Below are 19,481 nucleotides of genomic sequence, written 5' to 3' on the forward strand. Positions count from 1 at the left end.
GGCCCAAGGAGCGGCAGGCGCCGCACTTACGTTACTTTGTTTACCCCCGGCAGAACGGAGGCGGTATAAGCATTTAGTTTGAAAGGATGTTAAAAATTTAGTTCGGTTTTCTGTGAAAAGGTTTTTATCTATAAAACGTGATTAGGGATTGCTCCCGGTACTGAGTTTGTATGGCGAGAACCGAGAATTCCCGGGAATTCCCGGTTCTCGCCATACAAACTCAGTACCGGGAGCAATCCCTAAACGTGATACACCAGCAATGTTTTCTATGATGGACTTCAACTCGTCAGATGAATCCGTTTTATCGAAGGTTTTTAAATTACTTCAGTATAATTTTCTTATGAAGATGACATTACATATGCCAGTAAATAATGCGATGTTTACTAAATAGTCAACTCACAGTGCAAGATGCGAGCGAGAGGTAAGTATTGGTGACCGCCCGTTGGTACTCCTCGTCGGTGCCCGTCAGCGCAGAGTTGAAAGACGGCCAGTAGATGTACAGGAAAATCGAACCTGCAATTAAAATTACGTTGTCAGAGAGAGAGAGAGAGAGAGAGAGAGAGAGAGAGAGAGAGACAGAGACAGAGACAGAGACAGAGACAGAGACGGAGAGAGAGAGAGAGAGAGAGAGAGAGAGAGAGACAGAGACAGACGCAGAGAGAGAGAGGGGGGGAGAGGGAGAGAGAGAGAGAGAGAGAGAGAGAGGGGGAGAGAGAGATACATGTGGATCTGGGTCAACGGTGACATAACTTGGTGCAGAAATATCACTGTTGACAGCTGATATCATTAACAAATCCAGATAAAATTCATAACCAGTCATTCCAATCAGAATAAGCCTCTGGGGTCCATCGGGGTCGGACTATAAGAATACTAAGATACAAGTATCTTAATATGTAATTATGGACATACAAGATGTCAATCGTGTGCGGCGCGTCATCGTGCACGAAGGTTGATATTCGCGTCAGTTGACGTCTTTGGCGGTCAAAGGGTTCAATGACCGTCCACCCACCTATCATAGCAGTGACGTCCGATATGTAAGTAGGTGCGTTGAGCACGTTCTTCTCAGCTTGGCCCTCAACCTTCTTGGACTTGAGGGCGAGGCTCACCCCCAAGCCGAAATAAGCTCCGAAGGAGTGGATGGCGATCGAACCGCCAACGTCCGCTGCCTGAAACGAAATAACTGATTTGTATAGCCTCCTAAAGCCCAGCCATACAAACAAAAATCCAAAATTTGCCAGTGAAATTTGAACCTATAGTACAGGACATATTAAATATATTAAAAACGGGTCACTCACGTATACGTCACGGGATACGTGAGTGACCCGTTTTTAATATATTTAATATGTCTTTGTCTCACGGAAGTTTTGATATAGTACAGGGAATAGCGTTGATTTTTATTTGCTTGAAAATTAAACGAAACAAATGAAATGCAACTCTGTTCCAATTGCACATGGTTTAAATTTCATCGAACTGAAGAAGTAATATAGGTAAGACCTTGGGCCTTAGGAGGATAAAGCCATAATCGAGATTTTAGGAATGGTTCCAACAATTTGATAAATGCAAAAAAAACATGTTATTACTGTAATAATATTTAGGCAGATGACATCCTTATATGTATAAGAAAAATGTTGAATGGTCTACAATAACCTGTCGGTTTTAGAAAAGATTCCAGTCGCTTAATTAAATGAGACACGTGCCGGCGTCAATTCACAGGACTGGGTTTCCTTAAAACCGTAACACAGTACCGTTCAAGGTCACGGTGCGCCGCACCTATAAGTGAGAGCGAAAAAAGATATCTCCTTCTCGCTCTCACTTATGAGTAGGTACGCGATAGTATGTTAAGACTATAATATTAAATTGACTACACCAGCCATTACTGCAGCGCGTAGGTACGTTTAGAGCCGGTAAAGACGGACTACAACCCGACTTCAATTTGTATGGGAACTGCAAGCCGACGTCGTATGAATCGAATTTTCTATTTTTTTTTCGAAATTTCTGAGAATTTTTCCAATTTCTAGGAAGCTTTTCGCAACGTGCATATGCACATTAGTACGTAGACTTTCCATTATTACGTTTCATAGACATACTGTGAATTTTAATTCCTTCGTGGTGAACGTTCCGACTGAACACCTAGCGACCTTCACCAAGGAGGAGTTTAGGCCGAAGAGTGTCAAGTTCCGGCGGTTCCGCGGCCAGCTCCCTGACACTGCGGGGTTGCGAACTGCATTGCAGCCATAATTGTGTGTTTTTTAGTCTTAAAATATATTTTGTAATAATATGTATGCTAAATTTAAGGTATTTACCTATGGGCCAATAGTTGCCTGTCAATCTGAAGGTAATCTGACGCCGCGGTGCGAAATGTTTCTCCCTATTCGGTGTAAAGCGCGGCCATTTTGTATAAAATACTATTTATTACCTACTTATTATGATTAAGGTTTCGGCTACTTCGCCAGGTACATCATTATTCAATGACACGAATAACGAGCCAGTGTTTACTGGTTAATATTCGCGCCAACGACAACGCGTCGCTGCATAATGGCACAGCTCCTCTTCACTGTAAATTATGATCATGTAATTATGCGTGTTAGACATGATGACGCACCATGAGATGATGCTTAAAATTAATGCAAATTAATGACGATGTATCCTGTCAAATAAACAAAAAAATATCGTTAGCTAAAAAGATAGGAAGCTTCTTATTGAAATATAATGTCATCAAGTTAAATAAATGTATTTGATGGTATTTGGCCTACCATTCTTTGGGCCCGATTCGGATTTTGAACTACATAGATATCTATTAGACATTACCAAGATACGACAACGATATTTTTAAGATCTAGCCCGTCAAATTTGACATTTCCGCGATTCTGGAGATACTGATCGATTTTTACAATGTCTAAAACGTCTCGTTCTGCATTTTTAGATCGCCAAACGATTTGGAAACGATCTTAAAACGATAATTTAACGTAAAAGTAACATTGGTTGTCCGAATTGAGTTGCAAAACATATCTAGTTAAGATCTAAACTAGTTGGTATCTAGTACATATCGTATCGTTCTCTTCTCTAGAACGGATCTTGTTTTCCGAATACCGCGGTTTATGTTTAGGTAATTGCAATGTATTATTTCGGTTGGCAATCTTGCCTATTGGTGAACAATTGTTCTGTAAATTGTGGGTTTAATGTTTATTATAGCGCACCCAATTTCAATATGCAGCCGACCCAAAAGTCGTGTTTGTTTGCCGAAATACGAATCAAAATGACGATGGCGGCTCAATAACACTGTACTCGTATCGCGAACTGGTCTCGTATTCTGATTGGATACATGAGAATTGGCTAAAAGCGAACTGAAAGAAATTTATTTGTAATAAAGATAGCCAGGGTGTTTTGAGTGCGGGAATGAGTTCGTGTGTTTATCACCAAACTTTGAGTTAAACATATTAGTAAGCTATATTAAATATATTAAAAACGGGTCACTCACGTATTTTAAGCCGAAAACGTCTCATGGAAGTTTTGTTATTAAAATACCTCCAAATTGCTTAATAATAATAAAAAAACAGAGACTATTTTAATCTCTGTTTTTTATTTAAAGTTTTTATAATTTTTTGTCTAGTGTAAAACATTCCCACACTCAATACCACAGGGTACCTATGTGATATAGTGCAGAAAGTAACTATAGATGGTCAAGCAAATTTTGTCAGTAGAAAAAGGCGCGAAATTCAAATTTCCTATGGGACGATATCCCTTCGCGCCTACATTTTTCAAATTTGCCGCCTTTTTCTACTGACAAGATCTGATTGACCATCTTTAAATAGGAATGGTCTTGGTGTCTGGAATGGTCTGTATGTCACACATTATTTAAATAAAAAAAAAAAAAACTGACCAGCGATTGTCCAGGTTGTCGAGAGTCTTAAGATGTGGCTCATTGTTTCAGTAATAATTTAAACGCCTCAATTTTGGAACGCCTATAACCTATCTGTAGTTATAATAATAATAATAATATTCTCTACAATAGCTTCCAATGCCTGCTGAAACCGGTTCATGGGTATCTATTGATGTACCCGTGAATGGGTTCCAGCAGGCGTTCTACATGACATCAAATCTCTCCAAATGGCCTCTACGTGTTGGATCTATATCCCCACGCACGCCTTATAAATGACCGGTCTCGAAAGACCCGAGAGTTTTATAACGGAGATACAAATAATAATAATAATAAATTCTTTATTTCAGACTTTTGTCCATAAGTACCTATTACATACTACACAAAACTAACATAATAACATTGTTTAATAATTAGTAATCTAATCTAATCTAATATCTTTAAACGAGCAATTCTTGTATATTTATTTATTTACAGGTATATATTGGGGATCTCGGAAACGGCTCTAACGATTTCGATGAAATATGCTATATGGAGGTTTTCGGGGGCGAAAAATCGATCTAGCTAGGTCTTATCTCTGAGAAAACGCGCATTTTTGAGTTTTTATATGTTTTCCGAGCAAAGCTCGGTTTCCCAGATATTAACTCTTCAATATGTACTGGTCAACTATTTGATTTGCCTATATTCACTGATTTAAACTTTCACAATTTTTACACATTATTAAATTGTCAACGGGACTTAATCGCGTATGTAAGTTTTAAGATTTACCTCCGACGTTTCGAGGACGGCGTTGTCCCCGTGGTCTCGCTCGGTCCTATATTCGTTCGGCAATCCGAATAACGCGTCTAGTGTTCAATTTCGTCCAAATTGCTTGTTTGTTTGGCGTACAACGTGTGACAAACAGAGTCGATTGAATGCCGTTTGACGAGTGGAACTAACTTAACGTCCCTTTGTTACCCGACCGATGAAAAAGAGGGTATTGTTTACTACAATCAAGCAAAATATTTCAAAAATGTCGCGGGTATTATTGGAAATAACTCAGGAGCGAGTAGGAAAAAATTGGTTTGAATTTAAATTGTACATATAAACTAACATATTTTAAAAGGGTTTGTTTTTTCGCATTTAGAACGGAAGCCGTATTTTCGGTAGCCCATCATATAGTTTAATAGAATAATGTCTTTGATTAACAGATCATGGTCTGAATTTGAAAAATCATCTAAGTTTAGTTAAACTTTACCTAATTTCAACACTTAAGTTCTTTGTAACGTAAAAACGTAAAGAGTCGGACCAAGCTTACTCTGCATGGCATTTGCATTGAAAAAGTGTGGTATTGTCATCATTAAAGTCAAATTTCTATGAAAATATGACCTAAACGTCATATATATTACCTAAACGTCATATTTTCATGAAAATCATATTTTAAGACACTCCTTACTTTGTTCTATTCAAGTCGGTGCAAGGTTAGCTTCTCAGACGGATATTTAATGCGGAGTAAAGGCTTCGTCACACAGGCGCGTTTTCCCGGCGGGGCGACAGCGGGGCGCGCCGCTTTTACATATAAAATGCTCACGCCCCGCCCGGAAAATGCGCCTGTGTGACGGAACCTTAAGACGCGCTTGTTGATGCTCAAAATCATGTTTTTGAGTGTCTTATCTCCTCCAGTATTATGGAGTCTGTGGCATTATACTCAAGATAGACGATCTCGGGGAGCTGATTAGTTGCCATTGCCCGTGAAAATCCCTGAAGCATTTGGCTAATAGCGGCTCTTCCAAACACTGCTTCGAGTTTGAATTTGGAAGTAATCTCTTTAATTTAATTAACGTTGATTTAAATAACAAATATTGCGTAGGTACAAACCGATTTAGAATTAATATCATTAGGAACGTATTAAATAAGTATGTATAATATGTACCTACTGCTTTTAAGTCTAACTTACAGTCTAAGCCTTGAAGTAACAGGAATTTGCGCTTTCCATTTGTCTCAAATACACTATTTTTTCTGCACCATCCCTATCTTTCACTTTTGTTGTACATACTTATAACTTTTAGGATTTTGAATTAGCTAATTTTACCTACATAAAGTTCGATGCTACTTAAATGATTTACATATTTATAATTCTATCGTGTTCGATAATATTTCATTTTTCTGGTGTTCCATAATTTCTGCGTATGAAGCTAATTACTTACATTTTGATATTTTGTTTCTCATTCGCCTGTGCGTCTCGCTCGTACATGTACGCGAGTGACAACAAAACATCATTTTGATATCAAAATTTATTATCAAATTGGCTTTCGTCGTTAAGATTCCGGGTATAATCAAGTCAGCATCGGACATTTATAAATTGTCAACATGATTGTCCACTGTATATAGGTAACTCGTTGGCTAAATCCTTGCATTGTTCCGCGTTAATAGCCACATTACTCGTCTCAGATAGAATCGTTTACTTAATGATGGGGCTCTGCCCATGTTTACCGAGTCTGTGGCCGTTTGACAAGACATTTGTTTACGAAGGGGGCGTAAAGCCAGGAAATTAGAGAGGGACAAAAGATATGGCGCGCCGCGCTAAAATTGCGACGGAAGAATAGGCGATTGCGCGGGTTTTAACGTTTTACCTCAATAAATCTGAAAGTATACTTCTGTTTAAAATTTTGCTTGTAAAATTTCTCGGCTATATCACTAGCTATTTTATACTGAAATTATATTGCTGTGGTACGCAAATTGAAAATTGAAATTAAATGAAAACAAGACATGTTTTCGTGATTTTTTCTATAAACCTATCTTTAAGCTAGTAAGGTTTTGCTTGAAGTCTGCCCTTGCAAATATAATCTAGTTTCCGTGTAAACGTAGTGAACCGTAATAAATACTTACAAACTGCCTCAAAAGTGGCTGATACCTATAATACAAAGTCGCAGTTTTCCTTGACAGCGCAGTACAGTGTTGATGGGTCGCTATTAGTCACAAATCCCTGAAGTATTTAGTTAATAACGCGGATTCTGTAGTGTTGCCGACGGGCGGCCATTAGCGAGCTAACATTTTGGTACTGGCGGATTTTAGCTCGGTTTTAATAAAATGAAGCGAATAGGTTCGGTTTTATTAAAAGTCAAATTTGGACATAGGTGTAGAAGTTAGAAAAAAACTGTTTTAATACAAAAATCCGTGATTCAGCGGAAAGTATACATACTTTCCGCTGAATCACGTATTGTAATTAGTCGTCATCCGAATTTTCTTTTATTTCAAGAATTTTAAACTAATAGTAAGTGTTCCGTACAAAACTTTGTTCACGGAACCCTTATGGGATCACTTCTGTCATGCAAATAATTTAAGTTTAATTCTAAGCTGCATGTCTTATTTTTATCTATTTACCTTGCATGTCGTGAAAATGAATAAAGTTTTTATCTACCTATCTAACTGTAGGTAATGTGCGGTTGGTCAGTGCTTCCTAGCTGGAAAACTGTTTTGAGTACTGCGTTAGTGAGTATTGTGTGCAACCCATTTTTTGACTATAACGCCAAAAACGAGGGTATTTCTGGCCTCCCCTGCCGCTGCCACTCGCAGTGCGTCGGTCCGCCAACGCGTGCCCCCGTTAGTGCACCGAAATATTTAAATCCTAATTAGATCCATTTTAATATAAAATGGCAATGAAATTACCTGAAAAACGCTGGTGATGAGGTAAATGTTGGCGCTAGCGATGGCGGTCTCCACGATGGCGATGAAGAGGAGCTGGCCACCGCTGGCGACGCCCAGGAGTGCTCCAAAGGTAATGAGAATGGTTGCCGCCATTATGTCAGCCTCTGAACACACGTAATGACGGAAAAATGTATAATAACCCCGATTTAATAATGCTGGGCAGATAAGTATATTTGGTACGATAGGTACGATAATAATAAATGAACTATAATTCTAAAGGATTTTATTCTTATTTCTATGGAGCAAATGGAATACCTTCCTACCTATTCACTGTCTCTTGTGGAATTTATTCCTCTAAAATAGGATTTCAGTGCTAAAACTGGTTTTCCTTGATATATTCTTCTAATTAAAGAGAATGTAGGTCATACGAAGATTAAGTTTTAGTATTAATCTCCACAGTTATAACATATAATATATAGGGGTTGGGATTCTTGTTCTGTACCATTTATGGAGGCCAATTCAAACTTATATTTTGTGGATGGTGGATAGATCATGAAGTCGCGTGAACGTCAGCTGCCGCTTCGTTGGTAGGTTGAGGTAACTATAATTTGCATTTAAAAAGTACTAAATACATCCTTTTTCAAATAAAAATAACACTATATATTATACAAGGTGCTTCATGTAAAAGTTGCTGAACAAATGTTGGTCAGTTTAAGGAGTACAGCCTTTAGTTTAATTTATTGCTCCTGTTACAGGAAGCATCCTGTACATACTCGTACGTACCGATTATAGTCTCCTTGCTAAGGGGTATAACCATGTCCTTCATATTGAACCACCCCTGGGTAAGAAGGGACCACTGTGCCACCAAAGCGGCGAGGAGCCAGTTGAAGCCGAGCGCACTGTAGCAGTACTTCTTCAGGAACGTCATCAGGAACCCGAAGCCGATGTAGATCATCACGTGGGTGTCTTCGAAACCTGATGGGGACAAAAGAATTCAAATTACATAATGTCATAATAGGCTACATGACTAATTTTCATTTATGGTATCAATCGATCGGGTTTGTTTTTAGGATCAAATGTATATATGGGACCCATTGCATTAAAGTAACATAAAAGTCAGAAATTGTAGTCAAAGGCCGACAGTCGCACTTCACTCGCGAAACGCCCTATACAAAACGGCAAGGGAATGTGACGTCAAGGTCTCTGGGAGCCCATCTTGTAGTATGGACAAAACAAGAAAATTGCGTTTTTGTCGGTGAAATATTGCGTTTATGTATATAGTTGCTGTACAATATTTTTTTGGATGAAATGTAAGGAATCGAATGGTACCCTTTTATCGTTTTTGGAAGTTAAAAACAAAAACTTACATTTTGAAACTTTCAGGTCCTGTATATTTGTAATTTTTCAATATTTAATTTTAATATCCACATTATTGTGATAAATTGCTCGCTTGCGATCTATTTTACTAGATTTTGTTATAAAATTCAACATGTGTCATCATCCCTATTATACGGATGGGGCTGTCCATAAATTACGTCATCTATTTTTGACCCCTCCTCCCCTAAAATCATCCAAAAATCATGCTTCGAATGACCCCGTTTCCTCCTACGTCTTGCTACCATCCGATGTCCAGACCCCCTCCCCCCCTAATTTGAAATGACGTAATTTATGAATAGCCCCGATGTAGCCCTTTTTACACGACTGCCCAAAAACGGAGTGAGTTGTTTTCAGGGTTCATGTTTGTATGTGGATGGGTTGGGTATGTAAGAAAAATATGTTTTATCTTTTGAGTTCGCTTTTAGATCGCAGTCGTTTATTTTAATTTTAATTAATTTGCCTAAGATAATGTTTCCGTTTTGGCTTGGGAAAATAACGTTTCGTGTGTCCGGAAGTCCTCCTCTACAGGTCGCATTTTTTAACCGACTCACGTGAAATTTGGTGAGCAGGTTCGATAATATAGTGTGTCAAAGGACTGTCTTATTTCAAATATAGCCGAGAGAGTCATACTATCTTTGTCTTACACTAGTACTAGCATCCAAGAGAAAACGAGGAGTATAGTTTTTTTTGTTCCTATTTACTGACTAATTGGTTTGACCATCTATAAATACATATAGTTTTTGTGTTGATTCAGTTTTTTTTTTAATGGCGGAACAATCAATGAGGTTCCTTCTACAGCTAACAAAGCCACTGGTTATATAGGTAGTAGCAAAAATTAGTAATGAACTTTAAAGGGCCGTCACAATAGATCACTGCTTGGTCGACGTGGCACTCAAAGGACCACAACACCCCAATAATAATTTATAATCTCAAAATGTGGGAATAGTCGAAATTACTCGAATAATCTAAATTTGTAATATGACGTAAGATTTGCAGACTCATTATTAACTTTACCATTAGTATCTATAGTAGTCTGGGAGGTTAATGATTTTAGCCCCAAAATTGCGAAGGAATATAATCGACATATTTATAGGCATAAAACTGCTGGGACATCAGCTGTTATCCGCAACCACGACCAGTGTAACCTGCGTCGAAATTGAAACGTCGGAAATAAACATACTAATTAATAAATTCGCGATATACCTGATAGAATTATATTTCATTACACAAACGGGTCTACCGCGATATACATTTCTATAGCGTTATAATTAAATATGTGTACAAAACGCGAGAGTTTAAAATGAGAGTGATAGAATTATGTTTTGACTTAGGCGTATCATGGAATTTACTACGTTTTGTGTGTCTCGTCTGTTGCGTGAATATTTATCTTATCTTTACTTCTTATTATGATAGTATTCAGAAAATGCTTTTGATATAAATACCTACGCAAATAGAAACATGTTATGGGAATACAGAAAGGAAGCTTCTATTTCATGAGAGATCCTTTTCCGCTAAAATAACCAGCACACATTAAATAGAATAAATATGTGACAAATTCTCACTTATTTTCGTTACATATATTTTCAATTCCGATACAAGCGAAAATGGGAGCTGTCATAACACTCATAACAGTTTTCGCTTTAATAAATCAGGTCAATAGTTCAAAGACAAAGAGAGGTTCGGACACAACATTTATATAGACGTGTGATGTGTTGCCGACTCATTTATCAAACTTTGAAAATGCTATATAACATTATTTATGTCTAGTCTAATAATCAAGTTGAAAAGGCCAAATAGGGTATTTGGAAGCAATCGCTTCATTACATTTATTTATTTATTTAAGGAGCTAGCGAAGCGTCTCACTGATGCTACGGGTGACCAGAGGGCTGGTTACTTCCTTGCCCAACGAATCGGCATCGCCATTCAGCGCGGCAACGCCACCAGCCTTCTGGGCACCCTTCCATCCGGCGCCAAGCTAGCTCCCATTTTTTATTTTTAAATATGTGTATATAGGTAGATATTTTTAGTTAATTTTAATTTTGTAGATTTCTGTTTTTATATTTTTATGTTTGTAAATACTTAATAAATTACATCTATAGCATAAACATTTTAAACAATGATTCTCATTTTATTGCCTACTGATCGAGAATTTTTATTGCCACAAAAATGACGTAATACAGGGCTGGGTGGTCCAAAATACGCCAACAAAATTTTTAGAGAAGTAAGAATACATTCACGTATTTAACGAAAATTCATTGAAAATTAAAACTACAATCATTTAACTAAAACAAAATGTATTAACTTCAAAATATTCTCTTTTGGCTTTGATTCACAGACGCAAACGTTTGTTAAAATTATCAACAATTTTTTACCTACCTACCGTAGTAAAAATATTCTACATCATATTTTTGGAGCCACCATGTATAACTAATATAGGAAAACTGTTTGGTCAAAACTGTAGTTTTCCTGGTCAAACCATTAAAAATCAGAAACACTCACTAACTTGCTTTGCACGTATCACAGGTTTCATACTGTATTTATAACCACATTGGTCTATGGATACGAGTGGTTTCGAATAGAATATTCACATCAAAATGGAGAGTGAATGCACGATATTCACTTATTAATAATATGTGCTCACCGTTCACGTATTCAAATAGTCAATATGTATAGACAATTAGTGGGAAGTTTGTGTATATTATGTATATTACGAACATTAGGAATTGATGGGGTCATGGAGCTTAAATGTAATAGTCAGCAAACGAGCAGACGAGCCGCCTGATGGGAAGCGGTCATCGTCGCCCATGGACATAAGCAACATCACAGGAGCCACTTAAGAGTTGCCGACCCTTGAGAACCCTAAATACCCGCTTCTTGAAGAATCCCATGTCGTAGCGCAAAGGAAATACCTCAGGAGGCAAGTCATTCCACATTCTGCACGTTCTGGGAAGAAACGAGCGAGATGCCCGCTTATTCTTGGTGTGCCATGTATCTAAGAAGTGGGGATGAACTTTGCTCCTTTGGCGGGAGGTGCGGTGATAAAAACGAGACGATGGCACCAAATCAAAAAAATCTTCTGAGCATTCCCCATTATACAGACGGTCTCTAGCCCCCTTAAGCCCACGGTCACGGTACACATTACTATCATAGAGAAATATAGTAAGCATAGAGTGCTAACTCCATACATCAGTTTTAGTACCAAAAAGACTATTATTTTCATAGTCGACATCTAGCAACGAGTAGCGGAATTATCAGTACTGCTACTTGACAATAGATGTAGCACCAACCGGAAAGTCTAATGCTCAATAACATAAGACTTTTAAATCATCGTGCCGAAATAAGCGAATCGATTTTTAAAGTCGCGTAAATTAGGCTTAGGTAGTAGAATGACTTATGCTTTAGCGCCACTTGCACCAGCCCACTAAGCCGGGGTTAACCATTTAACCCCACTATCCCGGGGTTAACCAGTGGACCCCGTGTTACTGAATGGTGCGAGTGGGCCTGTAGTGGTTACAAAGCATTCAAGATAAATATTTATCCCTACGCAAATATTATCCTTTGTAATAAGTAGGTATTTTAAAATATATGTAAGTACCTAAACGAGTCCCACATCTCGCAACAAAAATAATAATTTCCAAATGAATTCCAATTCATTGTTTCCTGTCCCGAAATAGAACCCCGGGGGCCGATTCGAATGGAAATGCCTTTGACATCGCCCTTTATGGCGCAATTACACTTGCTGTATGAATTCTGCGGTAATCATGTCTGCGACCTCGTTCCAGGTGGTATTGTTAACGCTTAACGAGTGTTTTGCGACCCAATATAGAAGTGAAAGTTCTCAGGCGGGCTAGCATGAGTTGCGTTCTCGCGCGCGACTTCATACTTGAACACTGGCTGGGACTAAACGTCAAATTTGCTCTTCGTATTTAAATACGGAAAATAAATTAGTATAATGTAGAAAATAAGAAAATATTGTGATAAATGGAAGCATCATATTGTAATTAAAGTGGACAAGTGTTATTATAAGTTTTCATGTAACATAAGAAGCAAAATATTGACGACAAAAAACAAGGCAACTGTCAACGAATGTAACGTTTAAAATTTAAACTTGCACCGCATTTGCCTGTATTTCTACGAGGATATTTACAGATGAGTATTGTTTTCATAATTTATAAGCCCAGTTGTAGTTTATTTATCCAGAATTACTAGTTGCCATACTTCCTTTTGTGCTACCTGTTACATGTTTTGAGGAGCACTTTGTGTGTAATATGACAGGATTTTAACATATCAAAATATCATAATTCCTTATTAAGTCACCTTAAAAACAATTAAATCTTACCCTGTGGTGATCAGTTAACTTGTACGACAGTGAATAATAAAGTTTATTGTATGAAATCTTACATAGAAAATCACGTCAGTGGATTCATGTTTACATTATTCTAGTCACTATATTCTGTTAAAAGCATTGCAATTCATTCATTTCTCTGGCTCAGATATCTTACATTATGAATATGTTTACAGCAAAAACTACTAAAATGACTACACGCAGAGATGTCCTGGTGGCCAAAGTGCAACAACTACAGAAAGACCTCAAAGAAGCCAATGAGTTGAATAAAAAACTCCTTCAAGAACAGGAAGAGAGTGAACAGCAATTTGAGAGTGTTGTTCGAACAAATACTACTCTCAAAACTCAGCTTGCAAATCAGGATGTCGAATTTGAAGACATGCAAGGGCAGCGGGATGAACTTCAGGTTGCCGTTGACCGATTCCAGCAATGCCAGGAGATACACGAGCAGGCATTGCAACGCATTCAGGACCTGGAACAGCAGCTGGAGGAGTCGGAAGCAAAAAATACATGCAAGTATTGCGCAGGCCAGTCCGGACCTCCCGACAACAATTTAAGTATTTTTGCTGAACTTAATAGTTTTGAAGTAGATTTAGTTAATGACAGCACATCAATGTTAGGAACTGTAGGTTCGACAAGTTCTGTGCCGATAGAGGGCAGGAGTGATTATAATAAAATTACACTGAACGGATCCAAGAAAATTAAAAATTATTTAAAACTAAGTAGATTCATAAAGAGATCAAAACTTTTACTAAAACGCCACAAGTCAGTATTCAAGGCACTGCAATCTAAATGTAATAGTGTCGCCTTATGTGATGAACTTCTACGCTGTCAATATCAACTAGACCAGACAGTAGAAGAATTGAATTACCGCTCCGATGAATTAAGAAAATTAGAATCGAAGTTAAAAGATCTCAATAATAGAGACGAGCTATCAAGTAAAGCATTACAGGAATACATAGCCTTTATGAATAATGTTCTAGAACCGGGCAGCGGCTACCCTCTGCGCATGGACTCGCCGCGGCCCCCGCCACGCCCCGCCGCGCCGGAGTCGCCCGCGCTGCGCGCCGTCCTGGCCGCGCCGGGCTCGCCCGCGCTGCGCGCCCTGTTCGCGTCGCGCGCCTCCCTCGCGCCCGAGCCGCGCCGCGACCCCGAGCCCGCCCCCAGCCTCGCGGACCCGGCGCCTCGGCCCCCACCATCGCCGTCGAGCCTCGTCGAGCTAGCTCCATCGCGGCCGGGCCTCGGCGAGCCGACTCCCTCGCTGCCGGGCTTCGTCGAGCCGGCTCCGTCGCCGCCGAGCCTTGTCAAGCTGGCTCTGTCGCTGCTGACCTTTGTCGAGCCCGCTCCGACGTCGCCGCCCTTCGTCGAGCCTGCACCGTCGCCGCCCTTCGTCGAGCCTGTACCATCGCCGCCTCGCCTCCCCTCGCCGGCACCGTCGCCGCCTCGCCTCGCCGCGCCGGCAGCCCCGCCGCCGCGCCCCGCGCCCGCCCCCGCGCGCACCGCCCCCGCGCGCACCGCCCTGTACTCGGACGAGGGGGGCGCCGGCCTGGGCGCGCTGCTGGCGGAGCGCTTGTCGCGGGGCGTCATCAACAACTGTCACCCGGGGGCCTCCGTCGGTCGTCTGGTCGATTGTATTGCCGCGGGCGAGTTTGACCGCGACTCGACGCTCGTAGTCTTCTTAGGGAATAGTGTCGACTGTACTAAGCGAGATATCTTAAAATTATCCGCTACGCTCTCGGCGATTGACCGGGGCGGGGTTGCAAAAATAATTATTTGTGCGCTCCCATATAGAATGTCGAGCGAGGTCAATAGGAGGGTGTTTCGTTACAATTCTTTGTTGTACAACCTTTCCTTGTACAGTAGTACGATTTCGTATTTTGATACGAATAAATTTGTAGACGATTTTGTTATGCCCCATAAAAGAACCTACCTCCCGAGAAGATGTCTAGTACGGTGTGCTAATCTGTTAGCATATAATATTGAAGACCCCGTCGTGGCTAGCCCGGCGTCTAGTAGCCTTAAGTCGCCTAATAATATTGTACGCCTTGGTAGTGTAGGTTTTGAGATGGAGCCGCCTGGTGATATGAATTTAAACTAATCGCTCCGACAACGTGTGCACCGGCCGGCTCCGTTCCTATTGATCGCTGCGATGCTAGTATGATTAGTAAAACCAATTTATTGAACTTGGTTCACCAAAATATCCAAGGATTTACCTGTAAGGAACTCGAAATTGATCTGTTTTTACAGTCCACGAATGTTGACATTCTCTGTGTAACTGAGCACTGGCTTAAAGGTCATGAATTTATGTTTAACTTCAATAATCATAGTATAGTAAGTTCTTTTTTTAGGAAATCTTGCAACCGCGGCGGGTCATTGATAATGGTTAAACATAATTTAAAAAGTAAGGAGCGTAGAGACATTGTTGACATGTCTGTGGAACGCCATATAGAACTTTCCTGCGTTGAGTTGGAACAATTTATAATCATATGCGTGTACAGACCCCCATCGGCAGACTATAACTTATTCGAATCGGTCATAGATGAAGTGCTTAGTGCTGTTTTTAGAAGTCAGAAAATTATAATTGTATGTGGTGATTTTAACATTAATTTGCTAGAAAAATCGCCATTATGTGGAAGGTTACTAAATACTTTTAAGTCCTTCAATTTAGTCAATTTATTTTGTGAACCTACTAGAATCACGGCAACCAGTGCTACATGTATAGATAACATCTTCAGTAACCAGGATGCGATTTGTAAATCTGTTATAAATACCCTAAGTTCTGACCACTGTGGAGTAAAAGCCTCGTTCAGCGGGAAAATTGAGGAAATTCCACAAGACACTATGTGCAGACCGATTTCCGAAAGGCGTTTGGAGTTATTCAATCGAAATATCAAGAGAAGATTATGTTATCTTTCATGTACCCAGGATAACCCTGACTGTTTGAGCTCAGAGTTGTTTAACTGTATTAAAAAGGAATTTGATGCCTGTTTCATTCCAAAGAAGTTGCAGGGCAAGATCAAGACTAAATTTAGCGACTGGGCTACGCCGGATATTCACGAGAAGAGACGCCAACTCTATGATTTATATGATTTGAGAACAACAGATAAAAGGCCGGAATTTCTAGAGTACGTAAAGAATTTTTCAAAATCTTTTAAGATGATGTGTGTCGCCGCTAAAGCTGATTATTTGTCCAAAAAGATTCTAAATTCCAGCGATAAAGTTAAAACTGTATGGCAAGTAATCAACAACGAAACTGGAAAACGTAAAATGAAGGATCCGCATTACAACCTACGAATCGCTGACACTTTAGTAAGTTCCGACCGTGAAGTGGCAGATCATTTCGAGCAGTTTTTCTCGAATATACCGGTAGAAACAACAAAGTCACTTAATTCATCGCCAGAGGTCGCTGAAGAAATTCTGAAGACAACCGTAGCGGAATGTACAGAAATGCTCACATTTTCTTATGTCACTCCGAATATAGTTCTTAAAACTTTCAGATCATTAAACTTAAAGAAAACGGAAGATCTCTGGGGATTATCAGTAAAAGTATTACATTCTATTGTAGAATCGATCGCACCATATTTAGCCGGGATTTTCAACAGATGCATTGATACTGGAATTTTTCCAGATATTATGAAACACAGCAAAATTATCCCACTGTTTAAATCTGGAACGAGAACGGACCCCACCAACTTTAGACCAATTTCTATACTACCGGCGTTAAGCAAAGTTTTCGAGAAACTTATTCTTAATCAACTTTTGTCTCATTTTAACAGAAATAAATTGCTTGACAATAATCAATTTGGTTTTACCCGAGGTCGGTCAACTACTGACGCCGGTGCGGTACTTCTAAAACACATCTTTGACGCTTGGGAAAAAGCTCAAGATGCTGTTGGAATTTTCTGTGATCTATCAAAGGCATTTGATTGCGTTGATCACGAGAATTTAAGAAGAAAATTATGCCGCTATGGGATAAAAGCTACTGCCCTTGATCTTGTTTCTTCGTACCTTTCGGATAGAACTCAGCGAGTAGTTATCAATGGAGCTCAATCGGCGGGGTCCCCAGTAGCTCTTGGAGTGCCTCAAGGTTCCATTCTTGGTCCCTTTCTGTTTTTGGTATACATTAATGATCTACCAAAACTAGTGCAAGATAGACATGATATAGTGTTATTTGCAGATGACACGTCTCTTATATTTAAAGTAGACAGGAAGGAAAACAGCTTCGATAACATTAACGATGCACTTTCCACCATAGTAGACTGGTTTACGGCAAATAACTTACTTTTGAATGCCAAGAAAACCAAGTGCATCAAATTTACGCTGCCGAACGTCAAGCAGGTAAACAACAGCAATATTAAAATAAAAGGTAATACGCTGGAATTCGAAGATCGAACGGTTTTCCTTGGAGTCACTTTAGACGCAAAACTGCAGTGGCATGCACATATAGCCACTCTAGCCGGCAAACTTAGTTCTGCTGCCTATGCAGTGAGGCGAATCAGACAGCTGACAAACGTAGAGACGGCCAGGCTGGTATACTTTAGCTACTTCCACAGTGTTATGTCGTATGGAATCCTGTTGTGGGGAAAAGCGGCAGACATTCAGACAATATTTGTGCTGCAAAAACGAGCTGTACGTTCTATCTATGGACTGGGCGCTCGAGCATCCCTGAGAGAGAAATTCAAAGAAGTGAACATTCTTACCCTTGCATCTCAATACATACTTGAGAATATTATGTATGTTCGGAAAAACGTCCACGAATTTAAGCTTAACAGTGATATCCATAACTATAACACTAGAAACAAACATAAACTTTCTGTGCCCGCCCACCGCCTCCGTAAGGTTAGTACGTCTTTCGTCGGGAACTGTACACGTTTTTATAACAAAGTTCCCACTGATATAGCGAATTTACCACTTAACAAATTTAAGTCACACATTAAGCGCTCCTTGTTGAGTAAGGCGTACTACACTGTAAATGATTTTATAGATGATAGAGATGCCTTTAAGCCGGCAGCTTGATTTCGATAGTATAATAAGAGTTAATATGTATTGTTTTTCTTTTCTTTTTTTTTCTTTTCATTGTGAATTAATCATGCTAGTCTCCAGTAGAATTGACACATGAGCCCATCATGTTCTCGATTAATTAGGTATATTGTTTATATTGCTTAATTTAATTTTAGTTTTTGACACTTGGAGACCTTATACATCTCTAAGTTTTAATTTTATTTTTAATTTGTTTGTACATATTTATATTTTTAATGATTCTGACACTTGAGAGACCTATACATCTCTTAGTCAATATAGGGCATTTTGCTTAGTAATTATGTGAAGATATACCGTTTTTCATGTAACATACAAGAACAAAATGTTGTGTCTCACAGCTATACGTTATTACAATTTAAATATTAATATGGCCCGGCAGCTTGAATATGTCATGCTCGCTTAAAAGTCTTTGCTTACGGTGGCGTTGTTGATCGGGTCGCCACTTTCCCGAATGAAGGTTGAGAGAGGCGATGGCTGAGATACGCGTCATACTCGTGAACGGGTGCTGTTTGTGGAGACTGGTCTATTTAAGCTAACACGAGCTATTATATTTAGTAACTTTATTTTTGAGTATAATTACATGGACACACCTCATTCGGTTCTCGTATGCTATTTTATTTTTACTATCATTTTCTTTAATTTAATGAATGTTTTAATTAGGTATACAGGATTTTGACTCTTGGAGACCCTATACATCTCTAAGGATAATTTGATTAACTACTATATATTTTAATCTTTTAGTTATGATGACACTTAGAGACATTTACATCTCTAAATAATTTTAGATTATAGTTTTTGTATCTTTGTGTTTTTTTTTTTCAATACTATTGTTATTGCGTTTTCTGTAATTCGACATTTAGAGGCTTTATACATCTCTATGTTAGTTTGATTTGATATTTACGGCTTAGTTGTATTTTATAATTATTGATGTGTTTTTTTTTTTGCTGTATGTAAATTCCATATTGACGTGTAAAAGTGCCCTTGTGGCCTATTTGCTGAATAAATGTTGATATTTGATATTTGATATTTGAAGTCGCGCAAGATGTATGGACTATGGAGTATGGAGTCGCGCGCGAGAACGCAACTCATGCTAGACCGTCAGATGATGCATAAGTTGTTTTTTTTTTAATGTTCATACTATAATATCAGTGGCATGCACCGTGATAACAACTGAACCGTGTCGTTTCAGAATGTCGTGATTTTGAATCTCGGTCG

The 19,481-nt window shown here is 39.1% G+C and overlaps 1 protein-coding gene and 1 long non-coding RNA gene across 2 annotated transcripts in view; both read right to left on the reverse strand.

The window, feature by feature from the left end:
• Positions 1-19,481, reverse strand: part of LOC134653614 (uncharacterized) — a 356,188-nt gene that overhangs the window by 117,761 nt on the left and 218,946 nt on the right. The window lies entirely within an intron of this gene.
• LOC134653528 (ammonium transporter Rh type B-B-like) overlaps positions 1-19,481 on the reverse strand; it is a 67,766-nt gene that overhangs the window by 15,589 nt on the left and 32,696 nt on the right. Inside the window, exons 3-6 of the mRNA XM_063508903.1 lie at positions 8,288-8,479; positions 7,526-7,668; positions 1,010-1,166; positions 401-513 (exon numbers count right to left, since the gene is read on the reverse strand). Coding sequence (XP_063364973.1) covers positions 401-513; positions 1,010-1,166; positions 7,526-7,668; positions 8,288-8,479 — 605 coding nt within the window. The remainder of the gene's footprint in view (positions 1-400; positions 514-1,009; positions 1,167-7,525; positions 7,669-8,287; positions 8,480-19,481) is intronic.

Source organism: Cydia amplana, chromosome 13, assembly GCF_948474715.1.
Source record: "Cydia amplana chromosome 13, ilCydAmpl1.1, whole genome shotgun sequence".
In the NCBI taxonomy this organism is placed as follows: domain Eukaryota; kingdom Metazoa; phylum Arthropoda; class Insecta; order Lepidoptera; family Tortricidae; genus Cydia; species Cydia amplana.